Source organism: Apis florea, unplaced genomic scaffold (assembly GCF_048593485.1).
Source record: "Apis florea isolate Af1SG1 unplaced genomic scaffold, ASM4859348v1 contig_37_pilon, whole genome shotgun sequence".
NCBI classification, from domain to species: Eukaryota; Metazoa; Arthropoda; class Insecta; order Hymenoptera; family Apidae; genus Apis; species Apis florea.
The window spans coordinates 2471944-2486597 of NW_028256861.1; the positions used below are offsets into that span (position 1 = coordinate 2471944).

Below are 14654 nucleotides of genomic sequence, written 5' to 3' on the forward strand. Positions count from 1 at the left end.
AAGAATCAAGAATCCAACCTTCGTTGGATATTTTAAAAATATTATTCTCGAATCTTTTCTCACTTTATATATACATTTATATTTACTTTATATTATTATTTATATTCATTAATTTCGAATTAATATTTAAAATTAAAAAATAATATTAAAAAAAAAAAGTAATTTCAATTCTTTTACTATTTTAATATATTTGATCGATGTGCAAGTGCAAATTCAGCGAGCTGCCGGAAATTAAATAATCGATGAGAAAAGAGAAAGGTCGACAGGATAGATATAATTTATAACCATCATCGGGTACAAGATCCTTAGACGATCTCGTGGTCGTTTTATGGCATCCGTGTACACAGCTGGTTTCTCTGGCACACCTTACGACACTGGCACGCGTTTTCCAGCCCGTGTTCTGTGAAACGGCTCGTTGCGAAACCTTCCGTACAACGACCATAGATGTACATAGACAGAAAATCCGTGGCACGCGCATTCTCGTGCCCACATCCGGCGCGTTACGATTTCCATGGACCAATCGACACAGTGTAGGTCGATTAACGAGATAGTTTTCGAAAGGGATCGACGATCTCTGTTCCCCTATAGATGTATATAAATTTATAGGAAATATCAGTTACCATTGATATGCCAAAATATTGATTTAACGAAGTCATGGACACAGAGCAGAGTGAATGTGTTCTCTGCTCTTCGTAAGAATATTGTGTTGTTTGTAAATAAATTTCATAAATAATTAATATAAATTCGTTAATTGTTGTAATTATTGCGAAAATTGTTATGGAAAAACATTATTTTGCCATTCGGATACAGAGAACATTAGTTCCAGCAAAGTTTTTGATCAAATGCAATGAGAAATTTGTCAAAAATACTATAATGTAGTAATTTTTGAAATGTAAAATAGTATAATATGAATATAAAATATGCTTAATGTGATATGAAATAAATACAGAATAATTTAATAATTTAAATATTTATATATTATGAAGGAAAATATTCTGTACTATATTTTCCTCCATTATGAAAAAAATATTTCTTATTATGAATAAACGTTATATTTTAAAATATTTTATTTGCACGTTAATAATTGCTTTTATTATATGCATTAGCATCTTTTGGAAAAAATTGATATCGATATGTTTATATCTGTTTATATTTTGAAACTTTTTTTATTATTTTTCCTGTTTTTCACATTTGATAGTAAATATATAATATATATGGTTTTAAGATTCGATTCTTTTCGAAAATCCTATACTAGTTCGAATAATTCTGACACATATTATATAATTATATAAATATACATACTGAATTTTCAAATAAAAAATTTTTTTGAAAATCATAAGAAAAGTTGATATCATATCCATCATTAAAAATGTGTGCAAGTTAAAATAATAAAGGATCAAATCCTTTGATCAAAAGGATCGTTCAATAATTTATTTCGCATTCTTCAACATTCTTCACTTAAAAATCATTATAAAGTTCTATTTCCAAGAATTGGTAACAATATATTCTAAAAAAGCAAAAATTTGATTAAAAATTCACAAGTTAAAATAGAAACTATTGTACCATGTGTATATTGTATCGCAACGTAATTCCTCAGCCAACTTTCCGTTCAAGGTCTCTCTCTCTCAGCAATAGATGGAAGAAGAGGAGAGATCTCATTGTTTCATTCCGAATTGTTCCGTCTCTCGAGATTGGCCGTGGTCTATTAAGTAATTTAGTAATTCGGATACGCTACTGGCAATCGATCGAGAGAAAGTTGGAACTCGCGGATTGGTCACATGCAAGGACCAATGAGAGATCCTTCAAACATGTCTTTATTTTGTGCATTTAAGAACACGTGTATCAATGTATCTTTATTAACAGAAATATTACTTTAACTTATTTTTGTTTCTAAAAATCTCGAATCAATCGATATAATTTTAAAAAAATTACACGAATTAAAATGGAGATACATTTAATATGTGAGAATTAAATATATGTAATGTATAAGTATAATATATTTGAATATATGTAAAATAGTAATAGATGTATATACACGTGTCTTTATAATTTCAATACTATGATTTATTTATAATCAAAATATTAGGATATTAAAATAATAACTGAATTAAAATAAAAACTATCTATAAATAAAAAATTCATATTGCAAGTGAATTATTCAATTTTTTAATTTTGTCAAAAAATTTTTATATGCTTCGAGACAAGTTTGTATAGAAAATTCTTTGGATTAAAGATTAACCATCTTATGTTCGATTTTCGAGTCAGTGATTCGAAATAAAGTTTTCTATCCGTGAAAAGTGATGTAAAAGAGTTTCTTGGTTCGAGAGAGAGATCTGTGAACATCGCTATTAACATCGTTATATTAGTATTATAATGAAACGAGTGGAGAGTTTGTTAAATTACTGAAAACATGCCGTCAAGTTTTCATCCATTTCACCGTTTTCTGTTTAATCACGGTCTTCCCTTTCTACCTGTCACTTTAACGTGATTTTCTCCGGTCATTGTGATGATCGATCAGCTGCTCATAAATGAAAGATTTTCACCCCGTGAATAATTACTTATACTTTCTCTGGAACTTGAATCAATCTTCTCTTTTAATGCTTTAAGAGGCAAAGTAAAATTATATTATAGATTTTATAAATATAATTTTCTTCTCTAATTTTGCTTTATTTAGTTTAAAATTAAGTTATAATGTAAATATAAGAAGTTTCAATTAATTTCTATTTGTTTTGTCCAAAAATCATCCACTATATAAACTTAGATTGCATATTCAGATTTTGTATTAGAGTTATAACAATATCATTAATAATTTTACTTTTCTGATATGTTGTTATACAATTTTTAATTTCTTTTCAGATCTTCATTTACGATATCTTATGATATTTTATATGTAAAATGGACATAAATTTCGTTTTATAAAATGCAAGATAAAGATAAGATTGAGAAAATTGCTTACACTGGTTACTTGTATTGATACTTTATTAGACTAATTTCAACTGACAAAGTCCTTCGTTAGATTCCGTCAGGAATCGGGATACGATCGCCCAGAGAATCCGAAAATAGCCGAAAATAGCCGAAAATAGCCGAAAGAGTAGATCGACGCGACGCGACAGTCGGCAGTGAGAGCGAGAAAGACGATCACGCAAGTGGCTTAATTACATGTTACACTTTTTTTCTATAATAATTGAAAAAGACTTATTAATAAATTGTTATATTAACATAATATCGGGTGTTATTGATTTATCAATAAGATTTCTTGGATTTCGCGGTACTTTCCGTAAGGAACCAAATCAATTCTGTCCATTATTATATCGATGATTCTGTGCAATGAACATTTTTGAATATCGTTTAGACGCCCACACGGAGGTGAACTAATCGTTCGTGTAACGAATCAATGTCGCTCTAGCGGCCGTGTAGTCATGATACATGAGCACACGTTCTCTCTGCCTACACCGATCTCGATTCTTCACGGACCATATACGAGTCGCATAACTTCCGCCGTGACGGAAATTTACTACGATCGGTGCGATTACTCGCGTAAAGATCGCTTCGGGCCGTTATGACGCGATCGCTGATTCTGATCGTCGTCGACTGTTTTCTTCACCGCAGTGATCGATTTACGATGGTTCAACAACATGTACACTATTGTTGATAAATATTCTGTAAATATGAATATTGTTGCAACAACATTTATAATTATTTATAACGTGTTATAATTGCAAAGAATAAAATTACTATAAATTCTTTTGTGACTCAAATATATATTGCAAAAAATAAATCTTTCTGACTAATCATATCCTTGATGAAGCTGAAAGCTGACGAGGCGGAAAGGGATACAAATTTTTGTCGCAAATCAAGTTTAAATCATGGATTGAGTTTTTCTCGAGTTACGGAAGCAGAGTAGTATAGCGTTTAACTGCCCTTAATTATACTAGTAATCTGATTCTCGAATCATCTTTCTTCAAGATAACTCTGATTATGCAACGATGCCGCAACTACCACATTATTTTTTCCATGATGCAATAAAATCTGAAACAAAAATTGAAAATTTGATATAATAGTATAAAGTCAACACAAATAGAAAATTTAAATTCTCCGTATACTATTTGAAAATAGTATTTCACTTAATATTTAAAATGTTTTAATTATGGATAATATTTTTACTTAATATCTGAATAAAATATAGATATTATAGATAACCGTTAACGATATTTTTAATGATAACTTGGATAAAAAAGAAAAAAATAAGAACTTCTTTCTTTTAACAACATTTTAGCGATATTATCGATATATCGAAAACTATTAATAAATTTATCGATAAATAATTAAAATTAGTTTCTTAGAATTTTATCACTTATATAATTTAATTTAATGCTGTGAATTAAAAATTATCATAATCAAATTTTCCATTCAAAGATTATTTTAAAATTATTCAGAGGAAGAAAATCTTTTTATTCGTGATGTTGTGTAGAAGTAAAACAAGTTTTACACGAAATAATTTGGTGGCCTATAAAACTGGCAATGAATAGTCACGTGTAGTGAATCTCGTTCGAGAACTCGAGCAGACGATGGAGAACGTCGAGTGTAGTATTCTCGTTACGCCGCGCCGTCTTGCTGATATCGATCTGACGAGTTTCTCTCAACTTCTGCCGACAGCCGTGAAAAAAACGGAAGCACGCTGTATTAACAAACTCCGCCTTTGCGAGGCATTTCAGATCGATGCACCGGTAGTTTAGTAAGTGAATTTTCTATTTTTTTTTCCTCTCTCTCTCTTTCACGACCTTCTCTTCGACTATCCAAATTCTTTGTGGATTGGTCACGCTTCGATTGAGCGCGTGATGAATGCATCGATCGATCTCTGCGCCATCTCTTCGTACAATTTTTAGATAGCCTAAAAGTAACTAGGATTTTTGTTAGGTTAGGAAGTGGGAAAATTTTTTTGCAAAAATTGCGCGTTAACTTTGAAAATAGGAATTGAGAGTTAGAAATAAATTGAAATAATTGAAATATTTTCATACATTTTTATACATATTTTTTTACTAAATTTTTAAATAGATGGCACATTCGTTACATTTCAATTTCTTAGTTATTTTATATTTTTCTTCAATTATCAATATATTATATGGATATATATTTTATATTATACAGATTTAAACACAGATGATAAATTATAAAAGTTTTTTTAGATATATCTTTTCGTTCTATAATATAGAAATAAATAAAATGTGAATATTTATCTAGGAAAATACATGTAGATAACAATGTTCAAATAACGGATCTTTCGATAATGGAGATATTGCATTATTTGTATTACTGTATATTACTACTATTTTCATATACATAATATATATGTATAAAAAAAAATTTATTTGCAATATCCTGTATTAGTTAAAAAAATAAAAATACTCATTTATAATTATCTACTTCAAAAATCTATTTTTCCCAGTCTTGCGTAAAACTACGTTACTGGCTGCAATGTATATTAATTATAAAAGCATTGTAAATCGCAAAACTGTCAAGAAATTATAAAACACCGCTATTATATCTATGATTTATAATCACACATATATATTCTCTGTCCAACGACCGTTTAACTGATCACGCTCATTAATAGTTCTTAATCTCTTGTTTCGAAGTACGTGTTAACAAGTATAAAGCGTGTTTAATTATCGTGCAGGAACTAATTAATCAGAAACGCATTTTTGCCCATTTTTAAACTTAGAAAATATAATTTATTTTATATAAATTTTATAGAAATCGATCGCGATTGTTAAGAAACATATTCGAGATATATTTAATTTTCGATAACGTTTAATTCGAATTTGGTATTCGATCTGTTTCAGATCAAGCTGGAACGCGTGCTCGGCGTAACCGTGTCGAGCAATGCAGCCCTGGACTGCGACGCGACCAGTGAGCTAGTCGCCTATCCTGCCGGGTAAGTTTTAGATCTCGTTTTCGTTCATTAATTTATTCGTACATTCGTTCGTAAGTATGAAAACATATGATGCGTTATAATGTAAAAATATTATTGAGGAATTATAAAGAAATTATTAATAATTATAGTAATGGTTGCTTAAATTCTAATAAAATTTATGTGCATATGTGATTTAATAAATTTATGAAGTTAAGAAAGACACAATATATAATGAAATGTATAATGTGATTGTAAAAATTTAAATTTTAATAATTTTTATTTTAGTCCAAATATGTATAAATAAATCGGATAAGTTTTTATTTTATTCTATCAATAATTAATTTTAATCACAGATATATAAACAAATATAAAGTAAATGTGAATATGAACTTATTCGATTTATATCTTTAAATTTTTTTTTTTTAATCAGAAACTCACGATACCAATTTTTAGAAATTATAAAAATTAAAAGAATTTCTATAATTAAACATTGGCATTATTACACGGTCTGTTATGCTTATAATTTTTATTTACATTTGTTCATCAATTAGTTCTATGCATACTATTATCTATATCGAATTTAGATATCGGTTTTTATATAATTTGTCGCAAATTACAATGGAAAAATAAATTGACAAATTTTATTACAGCAAATAATAATAATTTATTTTTTTATAATTCTCGCAAATAATTTTTATAAATTTTTATGAATTTATAAATTAATTATTAAATTATTGAAAACATAGTTGCGAGAATATTTGCATCGATTAATGATTCATTTATACATGACATGTATGATTCATTATTAATACTCGATTATAACATTTGCAAAACAGATAATACTTAATAATTAATACTTATGTACTAGTGTATAGAATATTAATAATGATACATAAATGTATACGTTATTTCAACTCTATATTATATTAAAAAAATATAAATAAAATTTTTTACGATATATTAATTCATAGAATTAATTTAATTAAAAATGTGCATTTCCTTATTTATTTGTTATTGCATCTTAGGATAAATTCTCGATTCTCAAGAAATGATTCAAAATATCTTGCCATCTTGTTACAATCCGTTTCGCAATCAATAAGACGCACATGATTATTTGCTCTCCGAATATCGCGATGTTACGTGAAACAAAATTGAATCTGACGAAGTTAGGTTAAGTTGATTTTAATTGAAGTTGTAGTGGTTGCGCGTGAAACAATCGATTCGATTCGATCACGTCGTTACTGGCTGATTCGTTGCAGTATTAAATCATTCGTCGGTAACGACCGGTATCGATTGTGGAATTATAGTAATTGTTAGGTTAAGGAGGCGCAGAAACGGGTAAAAGGGAGAGTGGCGCTGCGCTCGTCGATAAACCGTTACACTTAGACCTTATCGCCTTCAAAGCATCTTTTTCTACACTTCACTTTTGTAACTTTTGCCTTTGAAATCATACGTGAACGAGGACTCAACTGGTAATTTAAATTGCAATTGATAAATAGGATTTACAAGATTAACTTGAAATATTTTCGATTTCAATTTTTTCTAGGGATTTTTTAATGTACTTTAAGCTTAGTTTTCAAAATTAATAAAATTAATAAAAAATTTTTGCAAAACACAAAGTACACACTCAGTGAAATATTTTTCTTTATGTAAACAAACATTGTAAGAATACCATATATATATATATATTTATTCATACATGCACACACATTCTGGCTTCGTATTTGGCAATGCTCGCAAAACCGTGGAAATTTGTAATACGTATCGCGAACAAAGGTTGTAGATAAAGAGTGCTTATTTAATTCTCGAACTTTGTGAAAAACCTCTTTTAATTTTTTTTGATATTATATTTGAATGTTTTTCTTTGTTTGATATAAAAATAAAAATTTTTCGAAAATCTATGATTTTAATTTTACATTCTAAAGATTAATCTTTTACTTTCGAAAAACAATGAACACAAAGCAGTCTTTTAATAATACGACGTTAATAAAACGTTTGATCTTTCGAATCAAAGAGAAAATGATAAAATGAAAAGTATTCACATACAAATTACATATCTGTAAATATAAAGACAGAAAGTCATAAATCTATCTCCGATTTTAAAAGTGTTAAAGAGTTGTGCGACGAATCGGTGTATTCGAATAGAAAAGAATGGAACCGTATATAAATCCGCCGAATTAAAAGTCGGTCAATATTCGTGAGAACAAAAGAAAGAAAGAAAGATATTCTTTTGCATAACGCTCGGGTACACGAGAGATTATCTCGATTCTCAATATCAGTTCAAGACGTTCGATAAAGATGTTCGTTGGTCGCTGGAAATTGCAAAACGCTTCGTCATGCATATGACCTAGATTTATTGCTTTTCTCATCACTTTTTGTTTCTCCAAGTTTGAGCGTCCTTGGTTCAATTAATGATTTGCTTCGTTTTATATTTTAACACACACTATACTATTCTTCGTTCTATTCGAAATGAATAAGAAATGACTGGAAGAGAACGAGACAATAATTACGCGGCAATTTCACGAATATTACCGAATATTACCGAATATTACCGAACATTAGCGATCGTCTCCGACCGAAAATTCACTACAATTACCGAATAGTGGATATCATGTGAACCATGAATGTAGTTACAATTCTGTCCTAATATTCTAGCGTCAACTTCACTTCTAATGTTTTTTACGTGCACATGTATATAAAATTTTCGTTGCCAATTTAATATTTTTTGAGAAACAAGGAAAAGATATGAAAAGAAATGTATGATTTTTTTTTATTAATTCTATATATTCGCAGTTATTCTCTACAATAATGAAAACAAAAATCTTATTAGAATAATAAAGATTCTCTTGAAGCCTCTTGAAGATATTGAATCATTTCTATATTCGGTTAACTAATTATTGATGATGAAAATTAAGCGTTTCTTAATATTACAAAATAGCGTTTCGTTCGACAACGAAAGAGAAAAATATATGTACGATTCCAGTGATCGCGGATAAACGCGAACAGCGGAAAAGAATACTCGCAGTGAGAATGGAAGAATGGCGAAAGTGCGATCGGAAGATTGCGAGGTGTCGAGAAACTAGGATTTCGTCGTTCCTTCCACTCTCGAAGATTTTTCCTTGAAATTCGTTTCAGCTAATTCATTCTTTTTCAATGAGTGGAAAGAAATTTATCTCAAGTAAAAAGTATTGAAAATTATTTGTGGAAATAATTTTATTACATTGAAATATAATACTTCAAGATTTATGTCTCTGATGAGAAAATATAAAATAAAGTAAATGAAATTATTAATTGAAATCAATTATTTAATACAACATATAATAAATAAAAATATTTATTTCAATTAATCATTTTACAAGTTTATATATTTTTTGAAATATTTATTATAATATATTCATAACATTAAATTATTACAAATAATATTAAATATAATAATAAAATTTATATGAATATATAATCAAATATTATATAAAAAATGATTATGCAAATACAATAATTGCCTTATTTATTTGTATCTGTTATAAGGATATTCATACAGTATCTGTTTTATTTAAATGAAATATTTTTAAAAAACGATGCATTATCATGCAATATTAATTGTAAAAAAGACCAATCAATTTTTCGTATAATTTTTAATGTACTAGTTCATACAAGCTCATTATTATTAGAAAAAAAAAAGTTAAGTTTATTTAAAAGTTAAAAAAAGAATACTCAAAATTTTTGAAACTTGTTACACGAAAGACAAAAAAGAGTATGAATAGAGTATTATTTGGTGATGCATTCCTTCTCGCATATATCTTTTTAAATTCTCCTTTTCTAATCATTGAAAAGAAACAGCATCCCCGTTGTCGTCATTATAGTTAGCTGTTGTTAATTACGATAATGGAGAATACATGCGAGAGGATAATGCACGAGCATGATCGAGCATTGCCTCGACCGAAAGCGCGGCCGCGCGCAAGAACTGTTGATTTTCGCACGCGCTACTTAAACCGCTTAAATCTACAGCTCGATCAAGCCGGACGTCAAGAGCATACACATTGCGAATACACATCGAGACAAGCAGTCAGAGCTTATGTACGGTACTCGGGCGGAAATCGGGTCAAGAGAGAGGTGAATGGACCAAAAGATTCTGTGTCGGAGATCCGCCTCAACCGATAAGAATCGGGCGACAATTAAATCATTCGATTGATCTGAATTATTGCTCCCTGTGTCTGTGTTTTTAGCTGTGATGAGGCAAATAGCGATTTTGTACGACGAGTCTGAAAGATAATAGGATAATGTGTGATATTTGTAAAAAAATTATTTATTTTATTCGAAATTTGTTAATTAGATTTGTTAATAGAGTGAAGAGCGTCAAATTGATAATTAATGAGAGTAATTTAAATAACTTCATGAATAAAGTCTGATTTATAACATCTATTTGCCAATTCATTAATATTATTAATTAAAAAAAAATCCTTAAATAAATTATTCGTTTTCCAACTTCATATATAACATTATAAATAAAAAATGATGCTGTTCAATTATCCTATTTAATTCTAAAAACTATAAAATTATAATAAAGAAATCTATAACCTATAAATCTATATCTATAACATGTTATTAGTTATCAAGCTATTAATATTAATTAATAAGTTATCGTTCAAAAAAGATCTTAAATGAATTTCATATAAGTGGACTACTATTATAAATAAATGATCGAAATTATGATTTCTTTTTTCTAATTAAAATTCTTATTTGATTTATTGATTAATACCATGGAACTTTTTCTTCATTTTGTTTACCAATTAAGTTTTTATAAGTAAAGGTGCACGCGATACCCGCTTTAATATCGATTCATTTAACATTTTAACGTTTTCTCGATATGTTAATCACGAAGAATTATTATATTTTCAGTCACGTAACATGATATAATTATAAATACGACCAAGGAGCTCGGTCAGATTCTTCGCGCATGCGCATACTTAAGCGTGCGTGAATAAAGCTTCCTTGGATCGAAAGTAGTCCCTCGATGCGTCTGGTCATCGTTCGAGTGTTGTTATGTCATCGTGGTTAGGAATTGAAGATCACATAGATAAAATATATACAAGATATATAAAAAGTAAGTATAAAGAGCGTATTTCTACATTTTTATTTACAACTTTCTACCGATCTCCAGAAGTGTAGAATTACGTTGCAATGCTCTTTATATTTACTTCTTATATATCTTATGTATCTCTTTTTTTTTTTTTTTACACAATTTTCAACATGTTTTATTTATACGATTTTGTTCCTTTGTAAACATATTTTAAATATGGAAAATCAACGATGAATAAATTTTCTTTATAATTTGCCTTGCCAAGTTGCTTAACACAAGTTTCTTTTATTTCGTTACAAATCGTAATCATTATATATACACGATATGAAAAGAGATCCTGATTTAATTAAGAGATCGTAATTTAATATAATTTAAAGAAATATTGCATCACAAAGATTCAGTGTATATCGTTTTTGTTGTAACCAATTTGATATCAAAAGTCGTAAATAAATAAGTAAATAAATAATCGATGATATATCGCAATGCGACATTGTCGAGAGCTCGATTCCAAGGTTAGAAAGTGCTTGACATTGCGTGTATTGTATTACGAGGAATGAAGGAAAGTTCCGCTTTCCCGGTTTCTCGATCTACTCTGTTTCCCAATTTCAAATCTCTAGATACTTGTCCAAGCTTAATCGACAGAGGCGATAAAGCAATAAACGCGAATCCATTAATTGCCAGAGAAAATGGTGTGCAAAGAAAAGTAATTGCTTCTCTCGCAAATTTCACCTCTACTCTAGTGAGAACTTAAGTTAGATTATAGTTTGCATAGCGTTAGGAATAAACGCAAGACCTATATTTCTCTCGCGGTCGTGATCGCCTCGAGACTTTCCAATTCGATAAACTCAAACTTTGAAGACAAAACTCTCTAAAGACGAAATAGAGCCGATCTTTTGTTGTTCAAACATTGTTCATTTCGAAGTTTAACTATGTTGAGGTCGTGGTAAAAATTCGTAAATGGATAAATGGATCTACGTTATCTTTCTTACAATTTTTTCTTCTTGTTTCGAAACATTCTTTATCACAGCATCACATTGTCTATTCTATATATTTTGTTAGAAATTAGTGTTTGTTCTACATGTTCCGTCTTAGAAAATCGAACAATTGTTTAAACGAAATGAAAGAAAAAATTTTTTCCTTGTAGCTTATAAAAGAGCGTTCGAGCTCTTATCGCGGATATACGATCTCTCCCGAATTTTTCCGATCCGTCCCGAAGTTGATATTCTTAAATTCGAGCAAGACGGCATATTTTAGCACGTACGTATGTACGTATTTATTTATATATAGCAAGTAAAGAAGCAAGTAATTTTATACGAAAACAATCATAATTTATAGTATCATAAATTTTTCTATTCGCAATTTCTCTTCTCGTCTTTATAATCATACTTTACAAGACTTTGTTGTTGCTTTTAAGGATAAATAAAGTTCAAATTTTATATCTTAGCAGTTATATTTACATGTATATTTATTGCTGATTATGAAATTATGAACTTGTTACGAATAAATATATGTAACAAGAAATCGCTATAAGAAGTACAAAATCGTATAGAAAATTGAAACGAAAAGAAATGTTTTTATAAATCAAAAAATCAATATTTTCGAAATTACAATTCGTTTTCAGGAATTAACTAACCGCATAATTGGATTATTTTATTGATTTTTATTTACAAAAAGATTTTTTACATATTCTTTAAATTCACATATATTTAATCTTTAAATACAATAAGTGTAACAATTTTTAACCCATCAATATATCACCCGCTTTAATAAAAATTGTTTATAATTTTAAAGATATTTTATTTTTTCAATATACGTTTATTAGATTTTCTTTAAATAAATTTTCTTCTTATCATCCTGTATCATTTTACAAGACGATAATTTGAGCAACATGAGTAAATCGAAATCGATTCGATCATCGCCACGAAGGCCTTGTGGAAGCTTTTCATTTCACGCTAATTATACGAAGCTCCCTCATTTTCTCGTCCGTATGCCAAACACGAGATTAAACTTTTCTTCAAGGGCAAATATTCAACGTGGCATTTCCTTCGCTCGTTGAGAAAGTTCACATCGAGTGGTTCTAGATTCCCTTTTAATGTAAAATAAATAAGTAGAATAGATAAAATAAGTAAGATCTTTAAAGATAGTGATCTAATAAAATAACTTAATAAGCAAAAGATTAAATAAATTTATTTAAGTTAGGTTGATTTAAGAATGTGATATCAATGACTTTTCAAACATTCAAGTTTGTGGCGACTCAAAATCGCCAAACCGTTATCCCTCTGTAACAAGAAAGATTTTATAATTCTCTCGAATAGTTTGACAATCTCTAGAAATAGCATTTAAATGTAACATTTTAAACTTCTCTGTGTTTTCTCACAGAGATAATTGTAAATAGTGTTTCTTTTCTACCACAATTGTCTATTTGAGAGCATTAGAGGAAAGATAAGAGAAAAGACTGGTCCATATATCTATTTAAAAACGAAGAAAGTCCTTTATTAGCAATTAGATGGCGCAGCCATCTGCAACTGAGCAACTGAAAACGGTATTGTGCGGACAACACACTGCCGGAATTAGTGACCACAGGACAATTTTTTCCGGCTAACGAGCAAACGTGTTACATATTCGAATAGGACGAGCAAGAAAACGAGAGTTTTGTTTTTTTTTCTTCAAATACACTTGTATATTAGTTACAAATGTACAATAAAGAACAAAAATTAAATTAAAATCATGTAACATTGTTACATATTTAAATTATTGTATATTCTTATAGTATTATAAATTATTTAGTTAACAATTGAAATCAATATTTATAATTATAAGACTTTAGACTAAATTAAGTTTAAAGAAATAATTAAACAAATGCAGATACAAATAATTTAAAATTAATAATTATAATTAATATTCTTCGATACAATTATTGCCTGCAATTATGCATATTCTTTATGAGATTTTAATAATTAATATAAAAAATATATTAATTAATACTTGACATAACAAATACTTGTTATTCAAATAATTTGAATTATTAAAACATTTGATATTTCTTTTAATTATAACAAAATTTTATAATACAAAAAATAAATTTCTCATTCATATATATTTTTAATAATATCTTTTCAAATTTTCTTCATTTAAAAAAAAACAGCTACTTTAATAGTTATAATAAACAATTTCTTCAATATTTCTTTATTTTGTTTTCTCCAAACTCATTATTTTTTCTTTAATTGTCAAGTCAAATTTTCTGTAATCATCAATTTGCATGCTTCATAATTTCTTTCAAAATATGATATCTAATGACGTTATAAATTTCATTACACAAAAGTTCATCGATAATAATATAATAAATTTTATTACATATTATAACAAATATTTTCGAATTTGACTTCGTATGATGCTTTTCGTTCAATAATAGTTATATTAATATACAATTTATCAACAATCGGTAACGAAAATAGGGAAATTTTGAAATCATAACCGTAAGCATATCATAATCACGATAACAATCGTATGATCGAACGAAACGTTGAACGACGCCTGAACACGAAAACATTTGCCATAATCGAGTCTCTTCTATCACGAAACGAGGATCGTTCAGCAAGATTCGTATCGTGACCCATCACTGTCGTCGAGATGGAAAAGAACGAGCCGTTCTAAATCAGCCGG

The 14654-nt window shown here is 28.5% G+C and overlaps 1 protein-coding gene across 15 annotated transcripts in view; it reads left to right on the forward strand.

The window, feature by feature from the left end:
* Positions 1-14654, forward strand: part of Wdr62 (WD repeat domain 62) — a 129975-nt gene that overhangs the window by 82011 nt on the left and 33310 nt on the right. For all 15 annotated transcript variants that reach the window (XR_015294747.1, XR_015294746.1, XR_015294745.1 and 12 more), the window contains one exon: positions 5844-5935. Coding sequence is in view for 3 of the 15 variants with exons in the window: in XM_086916079.1 (XP_086772205.1) it covers positions 5844-5935 (92 nt within the window). In the remaining 12 variants the exon portion in view is untranslated. The remainder of the gene's footprint in view (positions 1-5843; positions 5936-14654) is intronic.